This window comes from Canis lupus, chromosome 5 (assembly GCF_011100685.1).
Source record: "Canis lupus familiaris isolate Mischka breed German Shepherd chromosome 5, alternate assembly UU_Cfam_GSD_1.0, whole genome shotgun sequence".
NCBI lineage: Eukaryota > Metazoa > Chordata > Mammalia > Carnivora > Canidae > Canis > Canis lupus.
Window position 1 is genome coordinate 61,959,331 of NC_049226.1, and position 15,497 is coordinate 61,974,827.

At 38.7% G+C, this 15,497-nt stretch overlaps 1 protein-coding gene across 12 annotated transcripts in view; it reads left to right on the forward strand.

Moving 5' to 3' along the window:
* The window catches only part of PER3 (period circadian regulator 3), a 53,747-nt gene that overhangs the window by 29,550 nt on the left and 8,700 nt on the right, over positions 1–15,497 (forward strand). For 10 of the 12 annotated variants that reach the window (XM_038537844.1, XM_038537839.1, XM_038537840.1 and 7 more), the window contains 6 exons: positions 726–858; positions 1,299–1,423; positions 1,655–1,828; positions 7,114–7,356; positions 7,757–8,421; positions 10,037–10,145. In XM_038537844.1, coding sequence (XP_038393772.1) covers positions 726–858; positions 1,299–1,423; positions 1,655–1,828; positions 7,114–7,356; positions 7,757–8,421; positions 10,037–10,145 — 1,449 coding nt within the window. Of the gene's footprint in view, positions 1–725; positions 859–1,298; positions 1,424–1,654; positions 1,829–7,110; positions 7,357–7,756; positions 8,422–10,036; positions 10,146–15,497 lie in introns of all 12 variants that reach the window. The other 2 variants (XM_038537842.1, XM_038537843.1) reach the window with 2 other exon arrangements.

The window sequence follows — 15,497 nt, forward strand, 5'->3', positions numbered from 1 at the left end:
AGTTGAGGGTCCACTTCTGGATTCTCTATTCTGTTCCATTGATCTATGTGTCTGTTTTTGTGCCAGTACCACACTGTGTTGATGACCACAGCTTTGTAGTACAACCTGAAATCTGGCATTGTGATGCCCCCAGCTATGGTTTTCTTTTTTAAAATTCCCCTGGCTATTCGGGGTTTTTTCTGATTCCACACAAATCTTAAAATAATTTGTTCTAACTCTCTGAAGAAAATCCATGGTATTTTGATAGGGATTGCATTAAACATGTAAATTGCCCTGGGTAACATTGACATTTTCACAATATTAATTCTGCCAATCCGTAAACATGGAATATTTTTCCATCTTTTTGTGTCTTCCTCAATTTCTTTCAGAAGTGTTCTATAGTTTTTAGGGTATAGATCCTTTACCTCTTTGGTTAGGTTTATTCCTAGGTATCTTATGCTTTTGGGTGCAATTGTAAATGGGATTGACTCCTTAATTTCTCTTTCTTCAGTCTCATTGTTAGTGTATAGAAATGCCACTGACTTCTGGTCATTGATTTTGTATCCTGCCACACTGCCAAATTGGTGTATGAGTTCTAGCAATCTTGGGGTGGATGAACTCGTCTTTAATACCTATTTAATATTCTATCAAATGGATACACGCTAAGGGACCTGATCTCTTTTTATTGGATAAGTTTTTAGGTATGTGTGATATTTTTAATTACACATCCGTTCATTCTGTTTCAGGTGAGCAGAAGGCCTCTTCTCCCTTACAGACATTGAAAAACAACAGCGTGCACATGGAGTCTTGTGAAGGTTGGAGAAAAGACCAGCATAGCCCATCCTATCAGCAAATAAACTGCATTGACAGTGTTATCAGGTGTGAGACACAAGTTCTGAGAACATGTCAGTTTTTCCAAAAGTATACATCGTCATTGTAAGCACACAACCTACATCATTTTTAATATTGGTTGTCTGGATTTTTCACTCCAAGTCAGTAGATACTATGGAGTGCCTACTTACATTATAGTTTATAATAAATTGAACATTTTAGAGGAGGCAAAAAAATTAGAAGATGGATCCCTTCTTAGAAGGAGCCATGGTTTGGTTGAGAAGATAAGATCTTGATCATAAAAATTAAATGAGGCAAGATTTGGAGATTAAGGTTTCAGTAAAAGAGACAGGCCAGTGATTGAGGCTGGGATACTTAAAGATGAGAGTACAAAGTACCCACACAGAAGTGCTGCAAGAAAAGCAGAAATGTGGGTTGTGCAGAGTGAGGGGACAGGCAGGCATACATGACCTAATATGTTGTTGCAGATACCTGAAGAGCTACAACATTCCAGCTTTGAAAAGAAAGTGCATATCCTGTACCAATACAACTTCTTCATCCTCAGAAGAAGACGGACAGAACCACAAGGCACATCATGCCCAAGCCTTGCAAGGTAACACGAATGCCCTCCTAAGTAGATAGAGGATGATTGCAAAGCCATCCTTTTCTGTTTCTTTTTAAATTTTTGTCTTATTTCATTAATCATAAAAAGCCTAGTTTCATATCGTTCCTTTGTGGCCGGTAGGTTTTAGCTCAACAGCTTCTAACATCTGCAAACTGGGTCTTTAACATAAATTTCTTTGGAGATTTTTCTTTTCATTGTCAATGTCTCTTGTGCCCCCAGCTGTGTCTCAGCTTCCGGCCATAGCTAACTTGGAGATACCGACTGCCTGGCAGTCCACACATGCTACAGAAGGCACTCCAAGGACCCTGGCCCCAGCGGCGCTGAGCCTGGGCTCTGGCATGAGCCAGTGCAGCTACAGCAGCACCATGGTTCTTGCTCCACCACCAGAGTCAGGTGCCACGTTTACCTTCTGCTCTAACATACGCTGGGCATGAGACACACTACTATGAGAAACAGAAGTCCTTCATACAGTTACTTAGCAATGACTTCTAAATTATAATTACATTTTCCTTTCTTTGATTTCAGTGAAAACATTTTTGGAAAAACCACCATGTTTGTATCGATTATATAGTTTGGACTGTATTTCTAAGTCATTGTCATTTGTTGATACATCAGCCGAAGTGTAGGAAGCACTTAGAATGATACCTGGTAACATAGTACTTGATAACATAGCAAAGTTAGCATTAACTGTCACTAATGAAGTCTTTTTTGGGGGCTGTATTAAGACACTTTGTTGCTGCCCTTGAAAGAAGGTGTCCTTGTCAAGCTTTGACTGTGGCTGTGACTAGATTGACGGTATATATGTCCAGATTTTTGTATTGGCCTGATGACAATGAAGAGAGTGTGTTTAAAACTCCCTTCCTTTTAACAGTATATATCTGGTAAATTATTCTAATATCCTCCTTTTGTTCCTTTTTACTGATTCCTATCCTTTGATTTTTGTCCTTGTAATTTGTAATTTGGTGGAAAAGAACTGGGGACAAAGGTATTAAATCTGGTTTGGGGGCTCTTATTTCTCTTTGCTGGGCATCAGTGGCATATTTGTAAACATGTATTGAGCTCTTACTCTGTGCCACCCTCTGTCCTTAGTCATTCATGGGAATTAACTCATTTAATTCTCACACTGACCCTGGGAGATGGAGAGTATTATATAGTATATTATTGACAGGCAGGCTGGGCGTTGATGGGAAGATACCAGAGACACAGCCATTGGGAGATTAGATTATGTGTTTTTTTTTAAGATTATGTTTTTAATGAACTGAAAATAGAGTTTTATCATAGCTGAACTAGTTTCTCAGGAAGGAGTAGATGCATATTTTTTTAGCGTATCTTTTCTTAACACTTTTGATTCCAATATGGACATACAGCTGCCAGCGACACAGCCCACACAAGGTGGGTCTCATCCAATGGGGAAAGATTTTTTTTATTATGCCACTGAACTTTTTGTACTCTGGTATATATTACCATTTTGAAGGATTTCATACTGAAGTCTCTGAGCTTTCATTTAAGGGAATATTTATAATAGTTGTTTCTCCTGATCTTAAACCAGTCTCAGCCTGTGTGGGGCCATGTCTTTATTCCAAGGACAGGAAACAGAATCAAGGGATCTGTAGAGTATCTATGTGTCTTTTGTTTTCTGGAAAGCCTATATTTCTGCAGCTTACACTATAACTCCTCCAATGAGTTGGATCTGAGGACCATGATCACAAACGCATTTCCCTGCCAGTCATGGAGCAGTTAAGGTACAAACAGATTAAGTTCCTTAATCCTTATGTGCCCAAAGTCACATAGCAGATGAATGGCAGAGTAGGGAATCAGACATTAGTAACTAATCTTCAGAAACCATTTCCATTAACACATTTTTAAATCTGTAGTAGGGTCAAAATGGAGTGTGAAATAAAGCCAGGAGATAAAATGTGATTTTAAGAAACACTCAAATAATCCTAGGGCATCTGGGTGGCTGTAGATTAAGCATCTGAATCTTGATTAAGCATCTAACTCTTGGTTTGGGCTCAGGTCATAATCTCAGGGTCATAGGATTGAGCTCTGTGCTGGTATGGGTATGTGCTCTCTCTGTCTATTTCCCTCCCCCACCACCACCACCACTTGAGCAACACAAACTCTCTCTCACACACACAAAAAATAATCATAATAAACACCAATAATCCAAAAGAAGAGCAGAAAGGGAGGAAGAGAACAACAGCTGCCACTACCAGAGGCAACATGTCAGATTAATAATAATCACTCTAAACCCAATTATATTCACTCCATTAAAAGGCAGGAATTGTCAGAACAGATTAAAAAATCAAGACCCATCCATATACTGCCTGAGAAGTACAGTTTAAATATAAATCCACAAATGGATTGAGAACAAATGGAGAAAGAGGCACAATGCAAACGATAAGCATAAGAAAGGTGGCATGCCAGTAGTGATTCAGACTTGAAGATAGGGTCTTCTCAGAGATGCTTTGGGTGGCAAACAGTTCATCAAGGAGACACAGCAATCATAATACGTGTTGAGAAGAATATGCATTCTTCTCAAGCGTATATGGTACGTTCATTGAGATATAAACTATGTTGGGTTGTAACATGTCTCAAATTGAAAATCATTCAATTAGGAACCAGTGAAGCCATCTTGGGTTAGAGTTTTCCTGGCTAAGTGTTTAACTACAGATTCGGTTTCTCTCATAGATACAGGGCTGTTCAGGTTTTCTGCTTGTTGAGTGAACTTTGTGTCTTTCAAAGAATTGGTGTATTTTGTTTATGTTGTTTATGTTTATGTTATTTTGTTATTTGTTTATTGGAATAAAAGTGTTCATGACACTCCTTTATTCTCCCCTTGACCCTTGTACAATCTCTAATGACACTCCCTTTTCTTTCTGAGTTGGCAGCATTCTGAGGTTAGCACCTTCTGTCTGTCTCCTCTCTTTCTCCTCATCAGTCTGACTGGAGTTTGGTCAGTTTGCTTGGTCTTTTCAAAGCACCGGCTTATGCTTGCACTGGCTTTGTGCATTGTGTTCCTGTTTTCTACATCACTGACTTCTGCTCTGGTCTTTGTTATTTCCTCTTTGGCTTGCTTTGATTTTATCTTGCTCTTCTCTGAAGAGTTTTTCAACATGGAAGCTGAGGTAGTTGATTTCAGACATTTTTCTTTCCTAATAGATTTTACTACAAATTTTCTTTTTACCTTTAGCTGCATCCCACGCTTTTTGATGGACGGTGCCCTTTACATCGTGTTCCAATACTGACTTCTGTCCCCTAGCTATCTCCTTTGAAATCATTCATGGTCACATGTCTCTGTGTTCATCATCACACATTAGTCCAGTACCACATATTTGGGCTTTTCCACAGCTCTTTCTGTTACTGATTTCTAATTTAATCCCATCATGGTAAGAGAAAATACAGAACTCAAATTCTCTATTTGTCAAGAACCAGAGTTTTACAGTCTGTGATATGGTCTCTGTGGATGACTATTCTGTGTGTACTAGAAGGAAGGACTGTTTACTCTGCTGCTGTAGGTTTGAATGTTCTCGGTGTAAACCAGGTCAAGGTGTTTGATACTTTTGTTCAGGTCCTGTCACTCCTTAATAGTTTTCTCAGTACTTGTTCTGCTTCAGGAGGAGAACTGAAATCTCTGACCATAATTGTGGATTTGTCTGTTTCTAAAACCAGTGTTACTGGTTTTTTCTTCATGCATTTTGAAAGTACTCCTGTTTTGTGCATAAGTGTTTAGAATTGTCATGTCCTCTTGATGAAGCAGCCATTTTTGCCTTGGGAAATGATCTTTTTCCCTCATATATTCTCTGCTCTGAAATATACTTTGTTTTGTATTAATATATTCACTTCAGCATTTTTTTTAATTGGTACTAGCTTGTTTTGTCTTTTCAACCTTTTTACTTTTAACCTGGGTATGTTAGTATTTAGAGTGGTCTTTATTTTCGTGGGTGCTTTGGGGGGCTCATGGTATACATGTTTAATTTTCCACATTCCACCATTTGGAAATATTATACCACTTCATATATTGTGTGAAAAACCAACAATAGGGTATTTCTGCCTCCTCCTTCTGGCCTTTGTCTGTCGGCTTATGTTTTCCTTCTACATATATTGTAAATCATACCCTATACTGTTCTTCTCATGTAGGTAGTGGTTATCTTTTCAGCTAGTTACTATGTAGTTACCTCTTCCAGTGCTTTCATTTCATCATGTAGACTCATCGGGATCATTCTCCTTCTCCCTGCATGAGTTCCTTGACTTTTTCTTGTCGTATAGATCAACTGGTGGTGAAGCCTTTCTGGTTTTGTGTGTCTGGACTACACATACCTTTACAACAACCTTCATGTTGTAAAGGTATTTTGGCAGAGGATAGAATTCTGGGTGGCAGTCTCATCTTTCAGTACTTTAGAGATGTTGCTCTGCCATCTTCTCAGTGCACTGTTTCTGATGAGAAATCCACTGCCATCCTTGATTTGTTTGCAGCCCAGCTTCTCTCCAGCAGCTTGGAGGATGTTCTCTTTAGCATCCCCCATGATGCACTGGTGTGTACACCAGAACGTTCTCTGGCTGTGTGGAGCCCACTCTATGCAGCTGTCCTCCCTGGTACTCTTCCCTGAAAACTCTAGCCACCAACCAGACTCTCAGCTCTGCCTCTTCAGCTCTGGGGGCTCACAGGCTCCACCTTGTTTCCCCACCCTGCACCTCAGAAACTCTCAAGGCAGTAGGCTGGGACAGCCCTAGGGCTCACCTCATTTGTCTTCCCTCCCCAGGGGTCACTCTCCTTCGTTCACTGATGTTCGGTGTCTTGGAACTTACTGGTTCATATGTTTGGTCCATTTTCTTAGTTGGTTCAGGCAGGAAGGTAAATCCAGTTTCTATTACTCCATCTCAGCTGTGCTGTGTTGATTTAGAGGAATCAGAGCCTACTTCTGGAAGTGGAGTGGGGCCAGGCACACCCACGCTGCCTGGATACTGCACAGAGGGGGGGGGGGAGCCTGCCACCATGTCCACCATGAAATCTTTTGTACTGGGGAGAAGTAATGTTCAGAAGCAACTCAAAGTCTGTCTGTAGACTCTTAATAAATTATGGTATCCACATAAAATGGAAGGCTGTGATATGTAAAAAGTATAAGATAGTGGTTGCTGTGCTGGTAAAAAGGATATCATTAAATGAAAAAATATGCTGTAGATAGTGTACTTATTACATGCCTCTGGGGTAAAAATCTGTATTCATGCCTATTTATAGGTGCATAAAGAAACGGGACTGTAGATAAGGAAATAGGAGAAAATAAAGAACTAGGCACATAGTAGGAGTGGGGAGAATTTACTGCCTGCCTTTTCATTGTTGATTTTTGAACCACATGAATTTTATTACCAATTTGTAAAATTAATTCAAAGATAAAATTTTTGAAGAATCTAGGATAAAATATTTGCAATAAGATTTTAATAAATATGTATATGCACACTGAGTATTACAACTCTCTAAAATGTATATAACGGGTATACAAAGAGTATAAAGAAAGAAAAAAATACCAATTTATTTGCTAGCTTGAAGTTTTTTATTTTCCAGTTGATGTAATAATGGTTGTAAGAATTTATTGAAAATCAGTTAAATTAGTGAAAAGAAATAAATGCAAATCATTGGTAGCAATTACAATGAAGTCTGTCCCCTTCTACCTCAGCAGAAGTGACTCCAACAGAGGATGCTGCCCCAGTGTGTGAGCCCTGGACCCTGAGCACAAGCCCAGCTCCACTGATGTCAGAGGAATTTAAACACATAGGGCTCACAAAGGCTGTCCTGTCAGCCCACACCCAGAAGGAGGAACAGAACTATGTTGATAAATTACGGGAAAAGATCTTCTTATCGCCCTACAGATCCTGTCTTCAGCAAGAAAGCAGAAGCAGAGCTAAACATTTGTATGTTCAAGGTGATTACATTTTAAAAACTATTTCACTTATCAGTTTTTATAAATAGTGTAAGTAAATACTGGGAGATATGGAGTAAAGAGTTGGGGATTTGCTTTTAAGAAACTGAGAGATGCTGACATAAACTCAAAGCAATTTGTTATGTGGGATCTTTCTTAGATACTGGATCTGAGAAGCTGATTTTATAAGAAAGTGATTGAGAGATACTAAATAAGTTTATTTTATAGCAACAGCTTTTATCCAGGATCTTGTTCATGTTTTCAGTAGCAGTGTTAGTGGACATAGTTACTGTTGACAAGTGTTTCTTCCTTCCTAATCTACTTAGATTTACCTGTAAGTGGCATTCTGTCATCTTTTTTGGTTTTAGTTTTCCACAATATGCCTCCCTCTGTATGCTTTCAGGAGATTGTGCTGGCAAGCAGACCCGATCCACTGGCTGCAAGAAGGGGAAGAGCAAGCAGAAGAAGCTGCCGGTGCTGTCGGACAGCAGAGGCACTCAGGACACCTTCTGTCCCCACTTTGGAGGGGAGAGCGAGTCCAGGCAGCCCTGGGGCCCTGCCCTCTCCTCCTGTCTGCAGGCCCCTGGCCTGTCATTCCCAGCTGCCATGATGGTTCCAAGCCTGGCTCCCTACTTCGTCCCGGCCCTCCGGATCCCAGCCCTGCCCTCTGTCCAAAGAGAGCCTGGAGCATCACTGACCACACTCGATTATCTGCTTAAGCCACCTTTACTGAATGGCCTGCACTCTTTTCCTGCTCTCCCTTCTCCTTCCTCAGATACTGTGATGACCATTTTCCTGCCTGACCCCACTGGCTGTCCCCTGTTGTCACCATCATTCTGTCCTTATGCATTCCTGGGAGCAGCAGGCTCTTCTGGAACACCACCCTTCGTATCAGCGGTGGCTCCACACCTGGAGCAGCTGTCCTCAGTCCTCAGCCAAAGGCAGGCGGAGGGAAGATGGGAGATGCCACATGGAGAGCACCACTGCATTAACTCGAGGAGCAGCTCACCTCTACAGCTCAACTTACTGCAGGAAGACATGCTCAGATCCTGTGAATCGTCAGATCAGGTGAGAGGGGATATTTACCAGAAGTTAAATATGGAAGTGACACTAATCTCCAGCACATGAGCGAGAACATAAATGTGGGTCCTCATTAAAATTAAGGTTCTTGCACTAGGGCTGAACACTGAAGACTTAGCGGGTAATGGACATCACAGCTGGAGCTGATACAGCTCTGTTTTCCAGAAATATGCACGGTCTCTATCTGGCTCCATTGTAAAAGCAAGAATTAAAGAATTTATTATGTCCTGGTTTCTTGCTTTGTGGGGTTTTCTCCCCAAAGTACTATCTTTCACATTTTCTGTGTGCACTGGGTTCCCCACCTTTAAAATTTGATATCCAGGGGCACCTGGATGACTGAGTCGGTTAAGCATCCAACTCATGATTTCAGCTCAGGTCATGATCTCAGAGTCAAGATCAAACCCCATGTCAGGCTCTGCACTGGGCATGGATCGGCTTGAGATTCTCTCTGCCGCTCCCCCAGCTCATACACACATGCTCTCTCTCTGTAAAACAAAAAAAGAAAATCATTTTTAAAAATTTAGTATCTAGTTATTAAACATAACATATCCATTGCCTATAAAATGTATTTTCTTTCTTACAACTTGGATTATGGTTTGGTAAGACAGGAGTAAACCATACTCATAGGACCTGAATTGAGTGAGTGCACTCTTGCAGGCATGGTTGAGGGCCAGTAGGTATGTACAGAGGGAGGAAGAGCCACTTCTGGTCATTACTTCTCAGTAAAGTGGGCAGTAAAGTACGCACCTTTTTAAGCCCAAAAATGGCTTGGTCATTTTCCTTTAATTTTTCATCTCTTTACCTAAAAAAAAAAAAATTCTCAGATGTATTTATCCAGTTGAACTTTGCAATATGATATTACTATATTTAGGTATAGGATTCAAGACAAGTGTGAATCTATATAGTTTTTCTTCAGTTTTCCCTTTAAGGCATAATACCCTTTTTTGACAAATATTCAAAATCTGATGTTCCAAGTCAAGAAAATATGCTCAAATTTGAAAGGCTGATATTAGGGCACTTGCTTGAAGGGTAGTGCAAGGTGGTATATTCCAGTGAGCAAAACCAGGCTGTAGAATAATACACGTGTTCAAAGGCTCTGTCCCTTGTTCAGCCTGTTTGCTGAACCAAGTTAGTCAGCCTTCCTTATTTGTTCCTTATGTGAAAAATGAAGAGATTAATCTTCGATGGCTTTTTCTGAGGAGTATATGAAGTAATATTCCTATAGTCCTTCTTCCCATGCAATATAAGCTCAAAATAGCTGTAACTTTGTTTTGTTCACTATTATATTCCTAGTTTTGGGAATAGTGCTTAAAACATACAAAAACATTCAGTATATATTTTTGGAATGACTCAACAACAACAAAATATAACCGTATGGTACCTGGTGTGTAGTAGGTGCTCAAAAACCAGCAGTATCTTTAGTATTACACAGAAAGGTCAAAACTGCATTCTTGGGGACAGGCTAAACTGTTTGACATATCCCTTATGTATGCAGTTTATCCAGTTTATTCTGTTTAATATGTGGCATCAAAGATCCACCAGTTATTGTATCATATGATGCTCAGGTTGTTAAAATCTGTTTTTGTGTCCTTACTTCCTGCAGGGTGTCTTAGGGAGAAGTGGGAGTAAGAAGAATCCTTTTACTGCCAGTGAACTGTCCATGGCATTACTTCCTGAGGAGTCTCCATCTGGAGCGGGTTCTACAGCATCAGGTAGTGGATCAAAATAAGGAATTCTTCACACTCTGTGGCCAAGAAATCACTGTGTGATAGGCCATTTGGTTTTGGCACTGGTGTGGAAGTATTTTTTTCTTTTTTTTGAAAGCCTCCTTGGTGTATATTTACATACAACAGAATTTACCAGATTTGGTATACAAAATAAGAATTCTGACAAATATATACATTAATGTTACCAGCATCACAGTTATCTTATAGAGCATTTCCATCATCTGGAAAATTTCTTCTGTGATCCTTTATAATCCATTTCTGCCCTGATGCTCCAGCTACTGGCAAGCACTGATTTGCTTTCTATCACTAATTTTATCACTTTCTAACACTAGTTTTAATTTTTCTGTAATATTAATTAATTTGTCCAGTATGTAATTTTTTGTATTAGAATTCTCTCAGTTAACACAGTGCTGCTGAGATTCATTCTTATTGGTGTGTATCAGTAGCTTGGTCCTTATTACTGAGTAGAATTAAATTGTATGGAGATCCATTCACCAGTTGATGACTATTCAGTTGCTTCCAGTTTGGAGCTATAATGAATAATGCCACTATGAACATTTGAGTCTGAGTCTTTTGGTGGACATGTGTTTCCATTTCTAGTCAGTAAATACCTAGGAATGAGATTGCTAGGTTGTGCGGTAAGTGTATAGTTAACTTTATTTATTTTACTTTTATTAGTAAAGTCTTGTTTGTATACAATGTTATATTAGTTTCCAGCGTGCAACATAGTGATTCAACAGTTCTAGGTGATAAGGTGCTCACCGTGATAAGTATAGTTACCATCTGTCACCATACAACAGTATTACAATATCATTGACTATATTCCCAGTGCAGTACTTTTCATCTCCGTGACTTGTTTATAATTGGAAGTTTTTGCGTATCCCCCAACCCCTGCCCCTCCAGAAACCACTAGTTCTTTGTATTTATGAGTCTGTTTCTGGTTGCTTTGTTCTTTTGTTTTTTAGATTCTGCATGTGAGTGAAATCATATGGTATTTGTCTTGCTCTGTCTGACTCATTTCACTTAGCATAATACCCTGTAGGTCCTCTATGCTGTCACAGATAACAGGATCTCTTCTTTTTTTAAGGCTGAGTAATACTCTGGTGTGTGTGCGCACGCGTGCACACATGCATGCACACACATCTCATATTTTTTTAAGGTTTTTATTTTAAGTAGAGTTAACATACAGTATTATATTAGTTTCAGGTGTGGAATATAGTGATTTAACACTTTTGTATAACACACGGTGCTCATCACAGCAAGTATACTCTTAATCCCCATCGCCTAGTTCCTTCATCCCCCCACCCAGCTCCCCTTTGGTGACCATCAGTTTGTTCCCTGTAGTTAAGAGTTTGTTTCTTGGTTTGTCTCTCTTTGTTCGTTTCTTTTGTTTCTTAAATTCCACGAGTGAAATCATAGGATACTTCTCTCTGATTGACTTATTTTGCTCAGCATTATACTCTCTAGCTCTATCCACATTGTCACAAATGGCAAGATTTCATTTTTTATGGCTGTGTAATATTCTGTTATATATAAACTACCTCTTCTTTATCCTTTCATCTATTGATGGACACTTAGATTACTTCCATATCTTGATTATTGTAAATAATGATGCTGTGAACATGGAGGTGCATATATCTTTTCAAATTAGTGTTTTGGTGGTTTTTTGAAGAGATTTTATCCATTTATCTGAGAGAGAATAAGCACACAGGAGCAGAGGGAGAGGGAGCCCAACATGAGGCTGGATCCCAGAATCTGGGATCATGACCTGAGCCAAAAGGTAGACACTTAGTCAACTGAGCCACTGAGGCACTGCTAGCGTTTTTGTTTGTTTTTAATATAAATATCCAACATCCAATATTGGATCATATGGTCATTCTATTTTTAATTTTTTTGAGGAACTTTTTCCCCAGTGGTTGTACCAGTTTACATTTCTAGCAATAGTACACAAGGATTCCCTTTTTCTCCACATCCTTGTCAGTACCTGTTGTTTCTTGTGTCATTGATTCTAGCCATTCTGACAGGTGTGAGGTACCATCTCATTGTGGTTTTGATTTGCATTTCCCTGATGGTGAGTGATGTTAAGCATCTTTTCTGTGTTTGTTGGCCATCTGTATGTCTTCCTTAGAAAAATGTCTGTTCAGGTCTTCTTCCCATTTTTTTAATCAGATTTTTTTTTTTTTTTTTTTTTTTTTTGGTGTTGAGTTGTAGGAGTTCTTTATATATTTTGGATAGTAGCCCTTTATCAAATATATTATTTGCAAATATTTTCTTGCATTCAGTAGTTTTCCTTTTCATTTTTTGATGGCCTCCTTTGTTGTACACAAACTTTATTTTGATGTGGTCCCAATAGTTTATTATTGCTTCTGTTTCCTTTGCATGAGCAGACATCATTTATTTTTTCTTAAGATTTATTTATTTATTCATGAGAGACAGAGGAGAGAGGCAGAGACATAGGCAGAGGGAGAAGCAGGCTCCTTGCAGGAAACCTAATGTGGGACTCGATCCCAGACCCCAGGATCACACCCTGAGCCAGAGGCAGACAGACGCTCAACCACTGAGCCACCCAGGTGTCCTCAGACATATCATTTCATATGTTGCTAAAGCCAGTGTCCAAGAGATTACCGCCTATGTTTGCTTTTAGAAGTTTTATGGTTTCACGTCTCAGATTTAGGTCTTTAATCAATTTTGAGTTTCTTTTGACATGTAGTATAAGAAAGTGGTCCAATTTCATCCTTTTGCCGTGTAGCTGTCCAGTTTTCCCAACACCATTTATTGAAGAGACTGTCTTTTCCCCATTGTATATTCATGCCTCCTTTGTCATAGAGTAATTGACCATACAAACATGGATTTATTTCTGGACTCTATACTGTTCCATTGGTCTATGTGTCAGTACTATACTGTTTTGATTACTGTAGTTTTGTGGTATATCTTGAAATTTGGGATCGTGATACCTCAAGTGTTGTTCTTTATTTTAAATTTGCTTTGGGTATTTGGAGTCTTTTGTGGTTCCATACAGATTTGAGTATTATATGTTCTAGTTCTATGAAAAAAAACTTTTGATATTTTGGTAGCTCCTGCATTGGATCTATGGATTGCTTTTGGTAATATGGACATTTTAACTATTAATTCTTCCCATCTATGAACATGGTATATCTTTGCATTCGTTTATGTCTTCAGTTTCTCTCATCAGGGTCTTGTAGTTTTTAGAGGCCTTTAATCTCTGGTTAAGTTTATTTCTAAATATTTTCGTGCTGTAGTTATATAAATGTGATTATTTTCTTTTTTAAAGATTTTATTAATCTATTTGAGAGAGAGTGTATGAGCAGGGGCCGAGGGAGAGGCACAAGCAGACTCCCCACTGAGCAGGGAGCCCGACACCAGGCTGGATCCCAGAACCCTGAAATCACCACCTGAGCCAAAGGCAGATGCTCAACTGACTGAGCCACCCAGGCACCCCAGTGGGATTATTTTCTTAACTTTTCTTTCTGCTACTTCATTATTAGTGTAAGAATAGAACAGATTTCTCTAGATTAATTTTGTATCTCACGACTTTACTGAATTGATTTGTTCTAATAGGCTTTTGGTAGTCTTTAAAGTTTTCTATATATAGTATCGTGGCATTTGCAAACAGTGAAGTTTTACTTCTTCCTTACTAATTTGGATGCCTTTGATTTCCTTTTCTTGTCTGATTGCTGAAGCTAGGATTTCCAGTACTATGTTGAAAAGTGGTCAGAATAGGTATCTTTTTCTTGTTTTTGATCTTAGAGTGAAAGCTTTCAGTTTTTCACCATTGAGCATGTTAGCTGTGGGTTTATGGCCTTTATTATATTGAGGTGTGTTCCCTCTAAACCCACTTTGTTGAGAGTTTTTATCATGAATTGATGCTGAATTGTGCCAAATCCTTTTTCTGCAATTAATTGAGAAGGCTTATGTGGTTTTTATCCTTCATTTTGTTAATGTGGTGTATCACATTGATTGATTTGCAGATATTGAACCATCCTTGCATTCCTGGAATAAATCCCACTCTGTCCTGCTGAATGATCCTTTTAACGTGTTGTTGAATTCAGTTTGCTAATATTTTGTTGAGGATTTTTGCATCTGTGTTCATCAGGGGTATGGACCTGTAGTTTTTCTGTTTTGTAGTGTCTTTGGATTTGGTATCAAGGTAATACTATCCTCATAGAATGAATTTGGAAGCTTTTCTTCTTATTTTATTTTTTGCAATAGTTTGAGAAGAATAGGTATTAACTCTTCTTAAAATGTTTGGTAGAGGGATGCCTGGGTGGCTCAGCAGTTGATCATCTGCCTTCAGCTTAGGGTGTAATCCCGGTCCTGGGATCAAGTCCCATATCAGACTCCCTGCAAAGAGCCTGCTTCTCCCTCTGCCTGTGTCTCTACCTCTCTCTTGTGTCTCTCATGAATAAATAAATAAATAAATATTTTTTTTAAATGTTGGGTGGAATTAGGGGCACCTGGTTGGCTCTGTCAGTGGAGCATGTGACTCTTGATCTCAAGGTCATAAGTTCAAGCCCCACGCTGGGTGTAGAGATTACTTAAATAAATAGGACTTAAATTTTTTTTTTAATGAATATTTGGTAGAATTCACCTGTGAAGCCATCTGGTTCTGAGCTTTTGTTGGTTGACAGTTTTTTGATTACTGATTCAATTTCATTACAAGTAATCAGTCTATTCAGATTTTTATTTCATCCTGATTTTGTTTTTAGAAGAATATATGTTGTTAGGAATTTATCCATTTCTTTCAGGTTGTCTGACTTACTGGCATATAATTTATTATAGTAGTCTCTTTTAATCTTCTGCATTTCTGTGGTGTCAGTTGTTACTTCTCTTATTTATGATTTTATTTATTTTAGTCCTCTCTTTTTTCTTGATGAGTGTGGCTAGTTTTATCGATTTGTTTTTTTTTTTTTCTTTTTGAAGAATCACTTTGTGGTTTCATTGATCTTTTTCTCTGTTTTTTTTCAGTCTTCCTTTCACTTATTTCCACTTTCATCTGTATTTCCTTCTTCCTACTAACTTTGGGCTTTGTTTGCTCTTTATCTGTATCTTTCAGGTGTTAAAGTTATATTATTTTGAGATTTTTCTTGTTTCTTGAGGTAGACCCTTATTGCTATAAACTCCCCTTTTAGAACTGCTTTTGCTGCTTCTCGTTAGTCCATTATGTTTACATTTTCACTTGTCTCCATGTGTTTTTTTCTTCTTTGACTTGATCAATTGGCTGTTTAGTAGCAAGTTGTTTGGCCTCTGTGTATTTGTGTTTTTTCCAGTTTCTTCCTTATAATTAATTTCTAGTTTTATATTATTGTCAGAAAAGAT